The 20,531-nt window shown below is 44.5% G+C and overlaps 1 protein-coding gene across 4 annotated transcripts in view; it reads right to left on the minus strand.

Annotated features, from left to right (window-relative positions):
* TPD52L1 (TPD52 like 1) overlaps window positions 1-20,531 on the minus strand; it is a 177,545-nt gene that overhangs the window by 38,076 nt on the left and 118,938 nt on the right. For 2 of the 4 annotated variants that reach the window (XM_077486948.1, XM_077486947.1), the window contains exons 4-5: window positions 10,395-10,496; window positions 883-897 (exon numbers count right to left, since the gene is read on the minus strand). In XM_077486948.1, the coding sequence (XP_077343074.1) occupies window positions 883-897; window positions 10,395-10,496 (117 nt within the window). The remainder of the gene's footprint in view (window positions 1-882; window positions 898-10,394; window positions 10,497-20,531) is intronic. The other 2 variants (XM_077486951.1, XM_077486949.1) reach the window with 1 other exon arrangement.

Below are 20,531 nucleotides of genomic sequence, written 5' to 3' on the forward strand. Positions count from 1 at the left end.
GGCAGCAGGCAGCCCGCACGTGCCTCCTGTGTCCTCTCTTCCTCAGCGGTTTCCACTGTGCTCCTCCTCCCTCCTCCTCCTAGGTGTCCCGCTTCCTGATTGGCCAGGAGGAGCATCAGTATGGCGATAGTGAATATTACATTTGCTATTGTCAAACAAATGGGTGGAATCGGGATGCAGTGCTCTGCGCCCTGTGCCCACCCTTTTTTGAAGTCTATTAAAGCCTCTGGCTCTAATCATGTGCTTCAAAAAGAACACACCCCACCATTGGAATCCATGTGGCCGGCACCCTGTATGTAGATAAGGGGGCCAGGCACATGGATGGTGGTGCCTGAGCGACCCTAATGGATGGGCCTCCGCTGGTATTTACCTATGCTGTGTTTGCAGTATCCAGACCAACTACTTCTTCATATGGTGGGAACCAAACAATGTTTACAAATACAGGCGAGGACCAGGGACATCTGCCCCCTAGACCAGTCCCAATAAGATTTGTTACGCTGTTGATCCCGAGTGGAGATACTTCATGGCTGAGACATCACTTAGAGTTAGACCAACAATCAGGAACCAAAAGTACTTGTTTTGCGCCCCCCACCCACCCAGCCAAAGGCTCCCCTGTACAAGTGCATATACTGATCAATGCAAACGGTTTCAGAAATACATATATATGGTAGACTCTTGCATAAATGCGTAAGAATCAGATGGACCCCATGTAAAAAAACAAAAACAAAAACTATTTGCCTGTAAATGTACAATTGTGGTTGTGAATTTGCTATATGGTAACTGAAACCAATATATAGATGCATGCATACATTAAGGATACTAAGCTCTACATATTCTAGAAGTTACAAGATGTCCCTACTATGAATAAGAGTAACATCTTACCTAATAGAATGTGATCTGCAGCAAAGGAAATAAAATCATCACAATGTTATCAAACAAAGCCAATCAATGCAGAGATAAAAACGCCATCTTTCACATATACAAATAATGGATAAATATGCACTCACCAAGATAATTCATAACATTCCTTAAAAACTTCAAATACTGTTATGAAGTGGAGTTTCAATTGTAGATTTGTTGTCTTAAATTAGACCACAACTAAATGGTTCATTAATAAGAGGTATGATGTAAGGTAGAATATATATATCGCTATCTATCTCTATCTATCTCTATATATATATATATATATATATATATATATATATATATATATATATATATATATATATATATATATATATATATATATATATATATATATATATATATCTATATATATATCTATATATATCTATATATATATATATATATATATATATATATATCTCTATATATATATCTCTATATATATATATATATATATATATATCTATATATATATATATATATCTATATCTATATACACATATTATAGATATAGATATATATCTATATCTATATCTATATCTATATATACATATATATATATACATACACATACACACACACACACATATATATACATATACACATATATATATATTTTTTTTTATGTATACTAATACTAATACTTGTTATACAATTGAATGGGACCAACACCAACGTTAAAAAGAAAAGAAAGGTGATCCTAATAAGCCTGCTGTACTGCACCACTATGCTGAAAAAGCATAAGAAATAAAGCACAATTTACTAAATTTTTCAAAGGAATGTTCCTTGTTTACAGGAAGCAGTTTGAGTACAAGAAGTAACAATGTTAAAGGTTTTAGGGTGGCATGTCCACTTCATTGTCAGTATCCTAAAATGTTCCAGATAAAAAAAAAATACAGAAGCAACATATATAGTTTAGTATTTCAAACCTACAAAAATGGGATATCAATGTGTGGGTAAAGCCCTCCTGTCCCTGTAAAGGTGCAGGATAATCCATAGGTTAATGAATCCCTCGCATTGAAAAATGAAAACACAAGGAAAGGTGAAGAGGATCAAGGCACCCCAGGGTGTGTAAACTCACTATACAAGCCCACCACTGATATATTAGGTGTCATTAAAGTGGTTGTAAAGGCAGGAGGTTTTTACTTTAATGCATTCTCTGCATTAAGGTAAAAAACCTTCCATGGTCAGGTTCCCCTCAATCCCTCAGCCCCCCTAAATACTTACCTGAGCCCGATCTCAATCCAGCACTGCACTCAAGAGCAGCATCAATGCTCTCTCTCGCCTCACAGGATTCACAGACAGCAGCGAGAGCCTTTGTCTCCTGCTGCTATCAATAATACCTTGCGTGGAGGAAGCGAGGGGTGGGGCCAAGTCGTGCTGTGTTTGTCAGTAGATGCACATAGCCCAGATTGGGATCGAGTCCGCACAAGTGCCCCCATAGCAAGCTTGCTATGAGGTACTCAGAAGGGAGGAGGAGTGGAGAGCATTGGCGGAGACCCCAAAATAGGAGGTTTGAGGCTGCTCTGTGCAAAACCATTGCATAGAGCAGACAAGCATAATCTTTTTATTATTTTAAGAAGAAAAAAAAAAAAACTTTTCATGCACTTTAAGACAAGGGAATCCATTCCTACAGGCAGGAAAATTTGCACTATACAACATAAGCTGAAAATATTTCGAATTGAACCACCATGAGGTACCTGGATCTTTTGTTTGGTTATCATTGCTCTATATCCTACTTGCCAACAGTGATTTATACTATGGGCACATGACAAAATTATACTACTGCTTCCCCTTTCTTGTGAAAAAAATCATCACACTTCTGGTAGGCAGACTCCAGAATATATACTTAATATAAAAGACCAGTTTCAGTGGAGACAACAGTGTTGAATTGGTGGTCGCAATTCTCACCCACTTTATTGCATTAGGTTGCCAAAAAAAGGAACTGCAGAGCAAGAGGGAAAAACTTTGCAGCTAAAAAATATAAATGTAGAAATTTCGGACTTGCAGACCCCTAATGTGTGTGTGGTCAATTTAAATCTTATGTTGATGACCAAAACTGATGCTAATTAGGTGGTATACCACAGATTCCTATCAGCCTGCTTGTTGAGAATTAAATAGAAACCGATTTCCCTCTTCATATTTTATAATTAAGCTTTAGCATTCAAAGATACCCAAATGTGGTCTGAGACTCAGCTCAAGTAACCATATACCGTATATACTCGAGTATCAGTCGAGTTTTTCAGCACATTTTTTGTGTGCTGAAAACGTCCCCCTCGGCTTATACTCCAGTCTCTCCGCCTCACTGTGTCCATATGCAGCCTCATGCACCTGATCTCCTGGCGCTGTGACGTGAAGTCTAATCGGCGGCTGTCTAGTGTAACAAAGCCCTGTCTCCTCCTCATCCGTGATAGGCGGAACACTAACTCACTGCCGAGAAACTGAATCAGTGTTCTGTCATGGATGAGGAGGTGGGGCTTTGTTACACTGGACAGCCTCCGACTAGACTGACTGCATGTCACCACGCCGGTGTACTAGAGATCAGCTACATGAGGCATGGAGATGGGCATGTGAGCATGCAGATGGGCACGTGAGCATGCAGATGGGCACACCGAGGCAGGGAGATGGGCACATTGAGCATGCAGGTGGGCACACTGAGGCAGGGAGATGGGCACAGTGAGCATGCAGATGGGCAAACTGAGGCAGGGAGATGGGCACACTGAGGCAGGGAGATGGGCACAGTGAGCATGCAGATGGGCACAGTGAGGCAGGGAGAGGGGCACTGTGAGAATGCAGATGAGCACACTGAGGCAGGGAGATGGGCACAGTGAGCATGCAGATGGGCACACTAAGGTAGGGAGATGGGCACTGTGAGAATGCAGATGGCACACTGAGGCAGGGAGATGGCCACAGTGAGCATACAGGTGGGCACATTGAGGCAGGGAGATGGGCACAGGGAGCATGCAGATGGGCAGAGTGAGGCATGCAGATGAGCATTGTTGACCTTCTTTTCCACGTACAGTAGCTGCTGCATTTCTCACCCTAGGCTTATACTCAAGTCAATAAGTTTTTCTAGTTTTTTTTAGTAAAATTATGTTCCCGGCTTATATTCGGGTCGTCCTATACTTGAGTATATACAGTAGTCTTAATTCCTCTTTTGTTCATTGACACACACAGCTACATTAATCTTGACCGTAGGGTGATTACGCCACCTTCAGGAGAGGACTAGGAAGAACATGTAATACGTGTGAAAAAACAACAGAACTTTACAGTTCCGCCCGGGGGGTGGTCCTCTGGTAATAACCCCTCAGCCTGCTTCCTGCAGCTCAGTTTTTTCTGCCTAGTGAAGGAAAAGGACCTAGGCTCCCTGCCAGGACCATCGGTCCTGGGTATTTTAGCCTTTTGCGCAAGATTTTAAGATCCTGTGATCTTCTATCAACAGCCGGCTGGGTGACAGGCTGGATAATATAGATCCTTGTAGTCTCCCCAGCCTGGCCATTGTGCGTGTGCAGGCCCTAGCTACGCGTTGGGTCGGCCACTACATGCCCCTCAGGCTCCAGGGGCGGCCGATGCTCTGGGGCACACATATGACCGGACTACGGATGTCTTTGTCACAGTGTGCTGTGGACCGCAGCCACCCCGTACTGCTCGGGTGTTTGTCTGTGATGGGATGCCTCCAGCTCGTCCGGATGGTAAGTACAGCTTTCCCTCCCTCAGCAGGACAGAGCAGCTGGGCATTCCCTGGGAGGTCGATCTTTTCCCTTTCTTCTCTCCCTGTCCCTTTCCCCCCCGTGGGCGATGCTGCATGAATGGGCTGTAGTGTGGCGTGTGTACCTGGGCCAGGGGTCTTCCGGGGGCTCTGATCCTTGATTGGGGGCTGCGCTGGCTGTCTGTGTCCCTGTGCTTCATCTGTCTCTCTGCTGGTGTCTGTGCGCTCTGCATGTGCTTCCGCCATAGCACTGAATGCCACCATTATCTGTGTATATTCTATGTGTACAGTTGTTTGTCGGACATTTTCTGTTTGACCATGCTTCTCACAGAGGCTGTGCCAATTTTCTCGAAGTTCGGCAGCCATTTTCCCTGTGATTTGTTTTCTATACAGGGCGCCCGACGGTCATTTTCTTGTAGCCTTAGCATGTTTTTTTCCCCCAGTGCTGGTTCCTGTACCTCAGAAAAGTGTGTTTTTTTGTCCTGGACACTTGGGAGCTGACACTGGACACAGCCATCAGTAACAGCACGGCGCAGCACTTGGTCATGGTGGTGAGTCCTGCGGTGGGGGCCCCTCAGTCTGTAGCAGCTAGGAGGGTGGGATTGAGCACCTTGTCCTAAGTTCCCAAGGGTGGCAGACAGGGTGGGTCAGCATGGCATCAGAAGCTGGCGCTTCCTCCCCAAACCTCCCTGCAATTGCAACCGGCTCGTCTGCAAACAATGCAGTGCCTTTGGATGCTTCGTCAGCGGCCCTTGAACCATTTGTTGCCAAGGTGGAGGCGGTGTGCAGGCGCAAGAGAGAGTTCTCACTCAGACTCGGGCCCCGCAGTGACTGGCAACCCCTGCTCTGATGTGTCAGAAGATGCTGACCAGGACCGGTAAGACAGTGAGGATGATTCCGTGTCCGGGTCTGTGCAGGAAAAAGAGCTTATCACCGCTGTGCGCGATACCCTGAAAATACAGGATGCGGCAGGAACCTCTGCCGAGGTGGTGGTCCCTTTTGGGTCCCCTAAGCCAGCCCGTACACCTAAGGTGTTCCCGTATATGACTTACTTTGATAAGTTCATATACAAGGAATGGGGAAGCCCGCAACTGACCTTTTCGGTCCCAAAAAGAATGGCGGTGTGTTACCCCTTTAAGGAGAGCCTTCTTAAAAAATGGTCGGCTTCCTCGGTCATGGACCCCCCAGTATCCAGGTTAAACAAAGTAACCATGATCCCGGTAGAAAGGGCTCCTGCATTTAAGGACCCTACCGAGAGGAGGGCCGATGCAGTGGCACGGTTAATGTTTACGGTAGTGGGGTCAGCGATACGACCGGTACTGGCCACGGCATTAGTGTCGCAGACCTAACCTTACTGAATGGGCAAAACTACTGCACCGTGAATTGGAGAAGCAGAAGTTTCCTCCAGTCTGTGTGGAACTAGCAGACCAGTTAGTGCACGGCCTTAAGTATGCCTGTGACGTGGCCCTGGATACACTTCCTTTGCTCTCCAGAACATCAGTATCAGCAGTGGTGCTGTGTCGCCTGATCTGGCTGAAATGCTGGTCTGCGGTCCGGGCATCTAAAAAAGCCTTGACGGGTTTGCCCTTCCTTGGAGAGCGGCTATTTGGAGCCTCGCTGGATGACATTTTTAAGAATGTCACAGGTGGAAAGAGCACATTGCTCCCACAGTCCAGAAAGGGTAAGGAGCCACGCCGCATGCAAGGGCCCTCCTTTTCCGCTCAAAAGAGGCTTTTTCGTCTGCCCGGGACCTCAGGTAAACGCTCCCAGTCCGACAGGGCGACTACTGAGGGACATAAGCTTCCCTGGCCTCACAAGCCTGCGAGCAAAAGTGCTAGCGCATGAAGGTTTGCCCCTGCCCGACACACGGGTTGGGCGTCGCCTTCGGGATTTTTCAGCTCGGTGGGCCTTTCGGCTGTCCGACCAATGGGTCTGCGAACTGATTTCATCGGGCTACAAGATAGAGTTCCTCTCTTGGCCACCAAACAGATTCTTTCCCTCCAGCATACCCTTACACTGGCTTGCCGGGGGGCCCTGTTTGCAGGGTGATAGTGGCTGTTCCAGAAATGGAAAGGTTTCAGGGATTCTATTCCAATCTGTTTGTAGTCCCCAAAAAGGAAGGGGTAAGTCCAATCTTGGACCTAAAAGTCCTCAATTGTTTTGTGAAAGTACAGAGGTTCAGAATGGAATCAGTTCACTCCATAGTCACCGCACTCCATCAGGGGGACTCCCTGGCCTCTCTGGGTATCCAGGACACGTACCTGCACATACCCATATGCCTCAGGCATCAGAGGTTTCTACGATTGCAGTTGGGGAAGACCACTACCAGTTTGTGGCTCTCCCCTTTGGCCTGGCTTCAGCACCCCGAGTCTTTACCAAGGTATTGGCTCCAATTTTGGCATTGTTGCAACAATGTGAGATCGCAATCGTGGGTTACCTAGATGATCTCCTTCTGAGAGCAGCTTCTGCCTCAGAATTAAGGGAAGATGTGGCGATCACCATGAAAACTCTACAGGAATTTGGGTGGGTATTGAACCTCAAAGAGTTGGTACTAGTGCTAACTCAGCACCTGGAGTACCTAGGCTTACTGCTGGACTCGAGAAGTGTTTCTCCCTTCAGACAAACTGCAGATTCCCAGGGCTGCGGTGAAGCTGTAGATGAACCACAGGTGGTCGTCGCTGCATTTCTGCATGCGAGTTCTGGGCTTCATGGTTGCCTCCTTCGAAGAGGTACCGTATGCCCAATTTCACGCCAGAGTCTTGCAGAAGGAGATATTGTCCAAATGGGACAAATCTCCGTTATCCCTGGATCAGCAGATTCAGGTGAGCCAGTTCGTCAGGGACTCTTCTCTGGTGGCTGAGATCTCCGGCCCATCAGTCTGGGAAATTGTTCCTGCCTCTTCATTGGACAGTGATCACAACGGACACCAGCTTGACCGGGTGGGGTGGAGTACAATCGACCCAGGGCCTTTGGTCAAGGGAGGAATCCCAGTTACCAATCAATGTGCTTGAGCTTCGAGCGATCAGGCTATGCCACTCCACATGGTTGATGAGACTACAAGGTCGTCCGATCAGAATCCAGTCAGACAACGCCACGGCGGTGGCATATGTCAACCATCAAGGAGGAACAAGAAGCCCTGTCGGCCATATACATCCGGGAGTAGAAAATTGGCAGGCGGACTATCTGAGTCGCCAGATGCTGGACCCAGGAAAATGGTCACTGCATCAGGAGGTGTTCAGGCTTCTTTGCCTGTGGTGGGGCACACCAGATGTGGATCTTCTGGCCTCTTGGCTCAAATTGAAAGGTGCGGAGGTTCGGGTCCAGGACAAGATATCCTTGGATGGACCCCTCAGATGCGTTGGTAGCTCCATGGGAGCAATACCGGCTCATTTACACCTTCCCTCCACTCAAACTGTTACCACGTCTGCTCTGCAGAGTGGAGGCCGAGGGTATTCCAGTAATACTGATTACCCCAGATTGTCCTCGGCATCCTTGGTATGCCGACCTGGTACGCCTGGTGGCAGATACTCCTTGGCGGTTGCCGATGCGACAAGACCTTCTTTCACAAGGTCCGATACTCCATCCTGCTTTACCATCGCTGATTTTAACGGCGTGGCTGTTGAAAGCCAGGTGTTAAGGAACCGAGGTCTGTCGGACTTGGTAATTTCCACTATGCTGAGGGCACGGAAATCTTCTTCTTGAAAGATATACCATCGTATGTGGAAAGCTTATATTTCCATGTGTGAGGAGATGGGGTGGCGTCCATGCATCTATTCGGTGTCCAGGATCCCGCTGTTCTTACAGCGTGGAGTGGACCAGAAGTTAGCACCATTAAGGGACAGATATCAGCCTTGGCTGTTTTTTTTCCCCAAGGGCCCCTGGCGTCTCACTCATTGGTGAGCACATTTTGTGCAAGGGGTCCGGCTTGTAGCCCTTCCGGTGCATCCACCCCTACCTCCGTGAGATGTCCTAAGCCGACACATCCCTGTCGCCCTCCATTCCCTAGACGTGGTCCGGGCTCTAAGGGTATACCTGTCTGTCACAGCTCCCTTCCGGAAATCAGATTCTCTGTTCGTTTCGGTGGCTGGTCCGAAAAAAGGGCTGGCGGTCTTGTCGACCCCCATTTCCAGGTGGATCAGACAGATCATGGTCCAGGCTTACGCCTTGAAGGGGCAGGTGCCCCCTTTTCCTGTCACTGCGCATTCTACCAGGGCAATTGGGACCTCTTGGGCCTTCAGACATCAAGCGTCAGTCTCCCAGGTGTGTAAAGCGTCGACTTGGTTGTCTGTTCACACTTTCACAAAGTTCTACAAAGTTGATGTAAGTGCATCTTCTGATGCCTGCTTTGGCCGCAAAGTTTTGCAGGCGGCCGTGTAATGTTGCAATTTACACCCTTTCTTCTTGTTACAGAAGTTACATTTTGATTGTCAATGCATTCTGATGCATATGTTGACTGCAAGTTCTGATGTGGTTGGTTCAGATGGTGACTCCTCCGTTGGAGGGCACCTCTGGTTGTGGGTTAAATAGGGATTTCACTGTAAAAAAAAAAATATTAAAAGCCAGCAGCTACAAATACTGCAGCTGCTGACTTTTAATAAATGGACACTCGCCTGTCCCAGGATCCAGCGATGTCGGCAGCCGAGGCCTATCAATCGCTCGGCTCTCGGCTGCTGCCGCCACCATTCTAGGTGAGGGAATCAGCATTGCAGCAATAGGAATGGTCCGCGCTGTCTCTGGGACCCATGTGTGTCCCAGCAGACAGCGCGCAGGGACAGTAAGAGGCATAGACTCCCGTGCAAGTCTATGCCCGGAAGTGGGTGCAAATACCTGTCTTAGACAGGTATCTGCACCCCCCTCCCCCCTGAAAGTTGCCAACTGTGACATCGGAGGGGGTGAGGGTTCCGATGATCGGAGGCTCCACTTTAGGGTGGAACCCCACTTTAAGTTATGTTTGCTGTTCCCACCCCTCATTATGACACTGCTTGGGGATGTACCTATGGTCAAGATTAATGGAGCTGTGTCCGTCAATGAACGAAAGAGAAAAAAGGATTTTTGTACTCACCATAAAATCCTTTTCTCAGAAGTTCATCGATGGACACAGGACCCTCCCCTCCTATTCGTTTATTTTATACTGCTTGTTGACGTACTGAGCTGCAGGAAACAGGCTGAGGGGTTATTACCAGAGGGGCCACCCCCTGGGTGGAACTGTACAGTTCTGTTTTTCACATGTATTACACGTTCTGCCTAGTCCTCTCCTGAAGGGGGCGTAATAACCCTATGGTCAAGATTAATGGAGCTGTGTCCGTCAATGAACTTCAGAGAAAATGATTTTACGGTGAGTACAAAAATCCTATTTTTGTGCTTTTTATACACGCTTCTCTTAAAACAGAAATAAACCACTTTTTTTAAGGGGGAAAAAAAAAACTCTGACAGGTAGGCTGTTTATGATAAAAGAGAGTCTGCCTTTTTTTCCTGAGTGCACATTGAGCCCCACATACAGTGCTCAGTTATGTCACCCCAGCATGGTCAATCAAGATAGCCAGAGACTCTATACCCAGAAGAATACCAGATGAAGGTGGAAGCTGGAGGGCAGTGCAGGTTTCACAGCACTGGAGGAGATTGCTTTGTAAGTTATCGTGCTATATTTTTCTTTTTTGATCGTTTACTTCAGCTTTAAAATTAACATTTTTGGTATATTCAACAAAGCTATCCTCAAAGATAGCTACAATAGTAATATATTATTAATAATAAAAAAAATATATATGCAAAATGAAAGTACCTCATGTCTCCCAGCTTCTTGCCAATTGCACTTCCAACATTAGTTATTGCAGCAGATGCTTTTATCCCAGCTTGGCTCAGGGTTTCTTGTGTCTTCTTGTACCTACAATGAACCAATCTGTGTCAGTGCATACTTGAAATGACAAATGACATGTTAACAAAAAAAAAAAATGTAGTTTCCATTTTTTTTAGGTCTCACCGCACCATTTTTTTTTACTAAACCTAAACCAAAAACAAGCTCTGTTAACCACTTGCTTACTGGGCACTTAAACCCCCCTCAGTCCCAGACCAATTTTCAGCTTTCAGCGCTGATGCACTTTGAATGACAATTGCGCGGGCATACAACACTGTACCCAAATGAAATTTTTATCATTTTTTCCCCACAAATAGAGCTTTCTTTTGGTGGTATTTAGTTACAGCTCGGAGTTTTATTTTTTGCTAAACAAACAAAAAAAGATGCAAAAAAAAAAATCATGTTTTAATAGTTTGTTATACAATTTTGCAAACGGGTAATTTTTCTCCTTCATTGAAGTGCGCTGATTAGGCGGCACTGATGGCTGCATTGGTGGGCACTGATGGGCTGCATTGGTGGGCACTGATGGGCTGCATTGGTGGGCACTGATAGGCTGCACTGGTGGGCACTGATAGGCATAGTTAAGGCGGCACTAATAGGCACAGATAAGGCGGCACCGATGGGCACAGATAAGGCGGCACTGATGGGCAAAGATGGGCACAGATAAGATGGCATGGATGGGTGGCACGGATAAGTGGCACGGATGGGTGGCACGGATGGGCACTGATAGGTACCACTGATAGATGGGACTGATGGGCACTGATAGGTGGCACTGATAGGTGGCTCTGATAGGTGGCACTGCTGGGCACTGATGGGCGGCACTGCTGGGCACTGATGGGCGGCACTGCTGGGCACTGATGGGCGGCACTGGGTCGCAGCACCTTTGAGGCAGATTGTGGGCACTGTGGGTGGCACTGTTGGTGGCACTGCTGGATGGCACTGTGGGTGGCACTGTAGGTGGCACTGTGGGCACTATGGGCACTGATGGGGGGCACTGATGGGGGGCACTTACTTTTATTCAGGATGGCACGGCGGTGGGCAGGTGGGCACTGGCAGGGGGCAGGTGGTCAGCTGTATTGCTGGCCGTGATCGGGACTGATGTCCCGATCACGGCCGCCGGTGATCGGCTTTTTTTTTCTCTCCTCGCGCTGTCAGCGCGAGGAGGAATAATAGCCGATTACCGGCTCCGTTCTATCACATGATCAGCTGTCATTGGCTGACAGCTGATCACGTGATAAGGGGTCGGGATCGACCCCTTGCACGGATCGGTGATCAGGCGAGTCTCACCGACTCGCCGATCACAGAGCGCGCCGTGCGCGCCCCTCAGGGGGCGCGCAGGCCGCTCGTATCCGGGACGACGTCAATAGACGTAGTCCCGGAAATGTAGGTCCGCGCTAATGCCGTCATTTGGCAATAGCGCGGATCTGTAGTGGTTAAACATAAACAGGTATAGGAAGGCATGTGTGTAAAATGGAAACATGAAGTGCAAAACAAGCACAGTTAAAAAAAAAAAAATCCACCAAATTTATTGATATGAAGTTTAAAACAAAAAGGGACCCCTTCAAGAGAAGAAGTTGGGTTCCTAAGCTAAATTTAGCAATAACTAAAATACTTATTTGCCAGATATTTATTTTTTTAATAAATACTCTTCTCACGTTTTCCATTACAACTGACAAATTGACAAAATTTTTGGTTTATTTACATATGACAGTTTTTAATCAAACATTATATTGTTATTCATTTCTTATAATGTTATCTAACATGATATAGCTTTAAAGTGTTAGTGCACCTTAAGTAAAATCTTTCCAAAATCCCCTATGCAATTTCATGTGCTCTGAATAGTGAACACCAGCACTCCTCCTGAACTAAGCTAAAGAAGGGGAGAACAAATGCAATGCACATGTACACAGTTGGAACAGCCCTGAGCTATGATATCTAGCTCTAACCAAACATGGAAGAATAGACAGAAGATGCTTCTCTTGTAGCCCAATATTTCAAGTGATGAAACCCTACGTCCTTTGTCAAATAAGATTAATAACAGGTAACCCACTCTCCACTCTGCTAGCAGTCTCTTTCTTCCCTAGACATGTGCTCCACCTGCCCAAAGTAGGAGCATGGAATTGTCCAAAATGTCTTGGTATGCTGACCCCTAATACCCCGTACACACAATCAGACTTTCTGCCAACAAAACTATGGATTTTTGTTCAAAGGATATTGGCTCAAACTTGTCTTGCATACACATGGTCACACAAATGTTGGCCAACAATTACGAACGTGGGATCATGGTGATATACAAGACGTACGACAAGCCAAGAAAAAAGATAGTTCAATAGCCAGTGCTGCTCCTTCTGCTTGATTCCAAGCATGTGTGAACTTTTGCGCATCGGACTTGTGTACACACGATTGGAAATTCCGACAACAAAGTTTTGTTGGTGGAAAATTTGAGAACCTGCTAGCCAACATTTGTTAGCGGAAAGTCCAAAAACAAATGTTTGATGGAGCATACACACAGTCGGATTTTCAGCCAACAATCTCACATCCAACATTTGTCGGAAAATCCAACAATACAAATTGTATGTATGGGGCATAAGAGTTCCCTTCACTGCAACTAAGAGGCCAAGCCCAACCCTTGAAAAACAATCCCCCATAAAGCCCCCCTTCAAGAAATGATTTGGACCAGTGCACAAAGCAAGATCCATAAAAGACATGGATGAGTGAGTTTGGGGTGGAGGAACTTGACTGGCCTGCACAACACCCGGATAGAGCATCTTTGGGATCAATTAGAGTGGAGACTGCAAGCCAGGCCTTCACGTCCACATGAGTGCCTGACCTCACAAATGCACTTTTGGAAAAATTGTCAAACATTCCCATAGATACACTCCTAAACTATGTGGACAGCCTTCCCAGAAGAGTTAAAGCTGTTATTGCTTGAAAGGGTGGTCCATATTGAACCCTACGAACTAAGACTGGGCCAATATGTTTGGTAATATAGTGTATATGGCTAGCATAACTATTTCTTAATTGGTCCTCTGATTCCTGTCAGCATCTGTTCTATTTTTTCAATATAGAAAGGTGTCAATCATAAATCATACTGAAAATCTGCATGGTTATTATCATTAGATTTTCCTACATAATAAAATACATAAAAAGTTCATAAAGGACCTCAAATGTTGTGTATCCACTCCCTCCATATGGTACACATACACATATTATAGAAGGGTGAAGCAGTATATTGTTGCATCTATTATTTCAAAGTTGTTTTATAACATCGGGAAATGCAAGAGCTGTGAATTTATGTGTTATGGTTATAACCTGCATACACACTAGAAAGTTTAAAGTCATTATTTTATGCTATACCACCTGCACCCCAAAGTGCTCCAGGTGCATCACTAGCTGCTTTTCCATGTGCAAGGTCCAGTTCTGTCTCTGCCACTTCCCAGGCTACATCAGACACTGGACCAACTGTAGGGGAACATTCTCCTTCTGAAACTCCTCCCACCAGTCCAGGAAGGAGCCCCCTATCTCTCTCGCTCCAACTCTCCAGACACCAGGCCAGCACAGGATGCAGGAGGACCCAGGGTCCCACCTCAAACCGATCTGCTGTGCCTCCCTTACCATACTGGGCTTCCTCCCAAAGCAAGATCTCAAGGCTCCTCATGATTCAGATGGACCCCAAATAAGAAGGTGTGATACTAATGGAGTGAAGACTGCCATCAGCCTGTTGCACCTTGGGCAAATGGACAGCAATAGCTCACTCATGCCATAGGGATAAAGGGTGAACCATTTTCGTGACACCACCTAGAGGCCCCTACCCACCATTGCATATGGACATGCAGGGCTTTACTCCATCCCTGCAGGCTCTTTTCCAGGGAAACTTGAACATGTTTGCACCCTGTTCACATAGTTGGACTGAAAGTCGCACTCTCCAGGTACCATGTTCTCTCCACTCCCTCTTTAAATCTACCTTCCGGCATAGAATGTTTTTGACTTCCCACGGTAGTTCACAGCAGGTTATCACTTCCCAAAAACCTCTCAACTATCTCACCCAGCCCCTGCTTATATCAGGGAAAGAAAGACAGCCATACCCACATTGGGATGGAGCTTTCATAAAAGGGGTACTAACCCCTGTCTGCAAATGCGTTTGGCAACTCTTACACATAAGCTTTTAGGTACACATTTAATTAGATTAATATACATTTTTTTAAAACCCATTAAGATGACCTAATAAAAGTATAACATTTGATAAAGTTTGCTGCAATATATGCAGAAGACCTGGGAGCGATGTATGGTTTGTTTAACAATAAGGCCGCGTACACACGGGCGGACTGTTCGCCCAACTTTGTCCGCTGAACAGTGTTTGGGCGGACAGTCCGCTGAACAGTGTTTGGGCGGACAGTCCGCTCGTGTGTGGGCTTTCAGCGGACAGTTTCAGCGGACAGTTTGACGAACAAGGTTTTTCGGAAATTCCGTAAAACTGTCCGCTGAAACCTTGTTTAAGCGAACAGTCTGCCCGTGTGTAGGCTTGTTCGTCAAACTAAGTTCCGCGCATGCTCAGAAAGGATTTACACGCCGAAAGTTATAATGCAGTGTATAGGACGTCGTATTTTTCGTCCCGTCGTACGTGCCGTTCACGTCATCGCGCACGGTTTCAGCAAACTGTTCGTTCGTCGTGTGTGGGCATGTCCGTCCATGCTAATTTTGAGCGGACTGTTTGCCGAAACTGTTTGACGGACAAAGTTGGGCGAACAGTCCCCGCGTGTGTACGCGGCCTAAGAATCCCATCAGCTTGTTTATCACCTTGGATGTCATCTTCTTCCTGGTAGTTGATACTGGCTCACTTATTACATTTAATATTGCCTGATTTTTACTGCTGAAGAGCCTGTCAGTCTTGCAGGAAGACAGTGCACTGCAAAGTGGGTAATGTCAATCTCAAAATTGGCAATAAATGTAAAAAAAAACTGAACTTTTTTATGTACTTGCACTACTGGGTTCATACCTAATATGAATGCAGCTCACACCAGGGGTCCAGTGCATCCCTGTTCTCCATTTCAGGGACGAATCAGGCACGAATTTTTGCCTGAATTAGGACCTGTAATGGAGTCAGACACACAGGACCTCTGTGCAATGCACTCCGTGGCCGCTCCAGAGATGTGTGAACCAGTTTCATTGAGAGCCAGTCACAATTTCCTGTCATATGAATTGGACGCGGAGAAATCCACATCCAATAAGAGTGAACCCAGCCTTCATGTACTGAGTGCTTGAGTGAATGGGTTCTTAGGAGGAAAAAAATTTAACAAGAAAGGGGTAACTCCAGGTATGTTTTCAAGGCAGTACTATGCCAGACTCCTAAGGCAACATCCACACTTGCAACATCCACACTTGCAATTTAGGCCAGTGTGAATTGTAGTGGCAGGAATCAGAGATTCCTGCTGAAGCTCTGAGCCTAAATCGCCAGCGTGAATGGAGCCTCAAAGAGTTATCCCAGCATTTCATATTCCAGATATGTAACATGTACTTATATTAGAAAGTATCCTGGTCTATTTGTATTGCTTCCTTTGTATGAATTTCCTGGTGTTCCTGCCAGTTCCCTGCTCTCTTATTAGAAACTGACCACATTAAGCAGGAGAACACACAGTGGTCAGTTCTCTAGCTATGCTGAGAACTCCGTATTCTCTCCTCCAATGATCAGACTTGTCCTGACACGCCCCCCACCCTGGCACAGACATTCACTGGAAAGTGTGCTGCTGCTTCTCCTCCCCCAGCTTACACACCCCTTTCACACGGGCTGTCCAATCAGATTCACCTGTCAGTTTTTCAGACACTCCATTCACCTCTATTGAGCGGACATGTCCGCTGACACCTGCTGCTATTCGATCCAATCTCTCAAAACCAGATGGATGGAGGTCCATTTTCATCCCATCTCCCCATGGAGGAGAGCGGGACTCTGTCCATCTCTGCTCTGCTCAGTAAGCGGAGACGGACCTGTCATCTACTTGCTCAGCGGGGATCAGGGGAGTGATCCCCCGCTGAGAAAGAGGATCCCATAGAATGGAGACGCCCGTGTGAAAGCCGTATGCAGCTAAGAACAGAGGTAATGTGCATTTTTTTATAATTATATACAAATATTTTGCCTTTCATTTCTATTGTAAACTGTATGGGTTGTTTTACAAGGTGATTATTTACAATCACTTTAAGAGTCTGGCACAGTACTGCCTTGATAACATATCAGGAGTTGTCCCTTTGTTACATTTTTTCTTTTAAGAACTTGTTCACTCTAGCACATTGGAGTAACACATGGTAACCCATATGTGTCATCTTAATGTGTGGTAACAAAGCTTTCGCGTGTCCACAACACACAATGTGCTTTGTGATGACCTGCAAAAAAAATATAGCATGACCTAAATTTCTGTACGTTGAGGTGTGTTACAGTCAATTAATTTCAAATACATTGGCTAGCACAATGCACCTCTAAAATTCTGCCTCTAATAAAAAAAAAAAAAAAATACTTCCACAGAACACCAGAAAGATAGTGAACAGTAATATTAAAAATTATCTACTAACTCAACTGAAAATAGATATTTCATATTAGACTCCTTTTGCTATTCTTTATTGCGTTTCCTTACAACCTTTTGCTACAGGCACTTGGTTTCTACATGGTAGACTCTCTTATTTTCTAAATGAAAATAAAACACAATATGACAGAATTAGTATCCAAGAGGGATATTTTATTTAAACAACTCAAGTCTAAAGATACTGCGGGCAACAGTAGAAACAGCCATTAACCCTGGTCAAATGACTTAAAGGCTAAGGTTAATGTGGGTAGAGACAAAGTGGTACCTTGCTGCCAAAAAGGTGTTCTATGTACCAGTTAAAGTGTAATATAAAGCAGTATTTAAAAAAATATTATATTACAGCTTACCAATTGTTAGATGAAAAATATTAGAAATGTGGCGCTTACTAAGCTAAAACTAAAATGAACATAAATAATAATAAGCACATAGAGAGTAAAGTAGTAATTTAATACAAAAATAGTTTATTAAAAATATGGTATAAAAAAGTATGAATCATGTAACAAAGAATGCATGTATGGCATTTACATCAATATACATACAATAGTACAAAATTCTCTTGCACCCAACGCGTTTCTGAGTACATGTATCTCCTTCCTCAGGGGTGAGTATTAACAAGATAAATTTCTATTCTAGAATAAAATATATTAAAGAGGAGAGGATGAGCATATATGGCATCACACATATATAAAGTAAACCACAACCAATTTTCACATTGTACACGTACGTATTTGTAACGAGTTGCTGAATTAGCATTCTACTATTCTAGTTAAAAACAACAGAGATTCAGGAGGACAGGTATGCCAGGTAGATTCTCGGATCCAAAGGCTCTTGGTGTAATTATTTTAAAATACGTTTTACATACATGCCCAAAGAAAGATGTTCAAAAAATTTAGTAATAGTAAGAAAGAGACAAAAAGACTCTTAACCCCCCCCCCCCCCAAAAATGAGCAGGGTATGATCTGAAGATTCACTGGGGCCAAAATAATAAAAATAAAACACGGTACTGTGCTTTTTCTCTTATTATGAATAAGAAGAATTCTTTTGAAACGTAAATGGGTATTGGTCTTATGGAAAGATATTAAAAATACCTGAGAATAGCTGCTGAGGAGTCAGCAGGCAAATGATATCAATCCTCTCGGATTGCGAGTCCAGATCTTTCCTACCCTGGATGGTCTGGATTCGGAATTCAAAGAGAAATGGGAAAAGTGCTACAAACCTGTTCACAGGGCCTAATGGCAATCCTAATAGATGACTACAATAAAAGATCTAATATCTTGGACACAGACATTATTAGTCTCTATGGCAAGTTACATCAACTTAAAACCCAGAGACCTATTACAAATAAGGAGGACAGACTAAAAACGCACTTGGAGGCATTTAACAGAGATATACTCACAAAGAAAGGAAAGAAATTTACTCAAGATAGGATTGCATTTAAAGACGGTAAGGCCTACAAATGGACCCAAAATAGATATAATCAGAACAAAGGTAATCCAAATCAGGGATATCAATCCACTTCTTCACAATAGGTATCTAACCGTGCACCCAATTCTTCTCAATTCCCTTCCCAGTTCCCCCACAAACCCAAAAAAGGGCAAAGCATTAAATGCCAATATTATGGTGACCCCACTGAGGGACAACAAGCCAAGAAATTGACCTTGGATATCACAAAAAAAAAAAAAAAATCACTTCACTCTGCCACATCTTCACACGATTCAATCCTAATTCTTTAGACCACATAGGTCAACACTCACACTTTGATAAACGACAATCTTTCTACACAACAGGTTAAAAGAAGAGAATCTGTCTCTCACGCTAACACTTCCACAATTGATTAATTTGACATCATTTCCAATGATCCCTCTTTTTTAGAACAGATCCTTGTGGGTGCTCAACCCACACAGCCCAATCTCAGTACGTACACACAAGTAGCACTCTATTTCTAAAGCACATAATGAACATAATAAGATCGATTTTAATATAATCAATCTCTCTTCATACACGCTAATGATGAAATAGCTGTCCTAAAGAAGAGTTTACATTTCTGCCCAAATCAAGATGCGGATAAATTTGAAATATACAAAGACCTCCAACTTTTTGTCTAATCCTAAAAAAACTTTATCAAAAGCAAGGTTTGCCCGCAGACTGTACCCCACAGAAAAGTCAAGCAATGGATCAGCTGGTTTCTCTCCTTGAGGAGAGTGACCCAGCTGATCTCATTGACAGAATTGACCTCTCCCAAATTTTAAAATCAGTTGAAACACTAGGCAACACCCCCATGATAAGTAGATCTATATTAAAGAAAAAAAAAATCATACTTTTGTCCAGCGCCCATTACTCATCCGAATGCAACAGCATTCCTTAAATTGGTGAATAATGAGTTGGAAAAGCTAAACATTTATACAAAAAGCCCTACAAACTTAACTGAGAGAGAAACTTTGGCACTAAAACAACTATGCAGCAATGACCAAATCACCATAAAGGCTGTGGATAAAGGCGGAAATATTGTTCCGCTTGATAACAAAAAATATGTCAACATGTGCAATAAAATATTGAGAAACTGAGTGGTATCGCTGGATTCGGGCTGATATTATAAAGAAATAAAATGGGGAATTCTAGATGGTAATAGACACTGCCTATTCTAACTATACAATAACAAAACAACTTTGGGAGTTCATTAGAAATAATTTCCCTTGAAAACCTGTATTCTATGCACTTCCAAAGATCCCCAAGGATGCAAAAAACCCAACCGGAAGACTGATTATTTTGAGTGTAGGGCCGATCAGTGAGAATGCCAGTATGTTGGTGGACACATTTTTAAAACCATTTGTCATGTCCTTACCATCCTTAGTAAAGGATACGCTCCATTTTTTTACAAATCATTGACAACCTACAGGTCCCTGAGAATGTACTGTTGGTGACAGTTGATGTTGAATCCTTTTATAGCTCAATCCCCCACGAGAAAGGTGTAGCGGCTATTAAACATATTATACAAAAAGCTGGCAATGTGTATCTTATATATGGAGAATTTATTATTTCATTGCTGGAGTTCATTCTTGAACACAATGTTTTTGTTTTCAATGGTTCCCACTACCTCCAGGTGCAGGGGGTTGCGATGGGGACATGTTGTGCCCCACCGTATGCCAACCTGTACCTGGGGGAGTGGGAGGCCATGTTCCTAGATGATGAGGCCTTATCAGTGTATATGGACCATGTCCTCGGATGGTACCGGTACAATGATGATGTTTTTATCGTCTGGGACGGACCACCTGATATACTCCAGCAATGTCTCTTAAGAATGAATGGGAATCATTTTAACTTAAGTTTTGCAATTTCTTTTGATAAATCATGTGTCACATTTTTGGATGTGGAGATCTATAGAGGAGAAGGGTGTCCCCTTCTCAGCAAACTCTATAGGAAACCTGCATCTGGCAATGCGATACTACATGCTACCAGCTTCCACCCCAAGCCTCTCATGGATTCTTTTCCATAC

The sequence above is a fragment of the Lithobates pipiens genome, unplaced genomic scaffold (genome assembly GCF_037356315.1).
Source record: "Lithobates pipiens isolate NorthernLeopardFrog02 unplaced genomic scaffold, aLitPip1_a1.2 Scaffold_18, whole genome shotgun sequence".
Classification (NCBI taxonomy): Eukaryota; Metazoa; Chordata; class Amphibia; order Anura; family Ranidae; genus Lithobates; species Lithobates pipiens.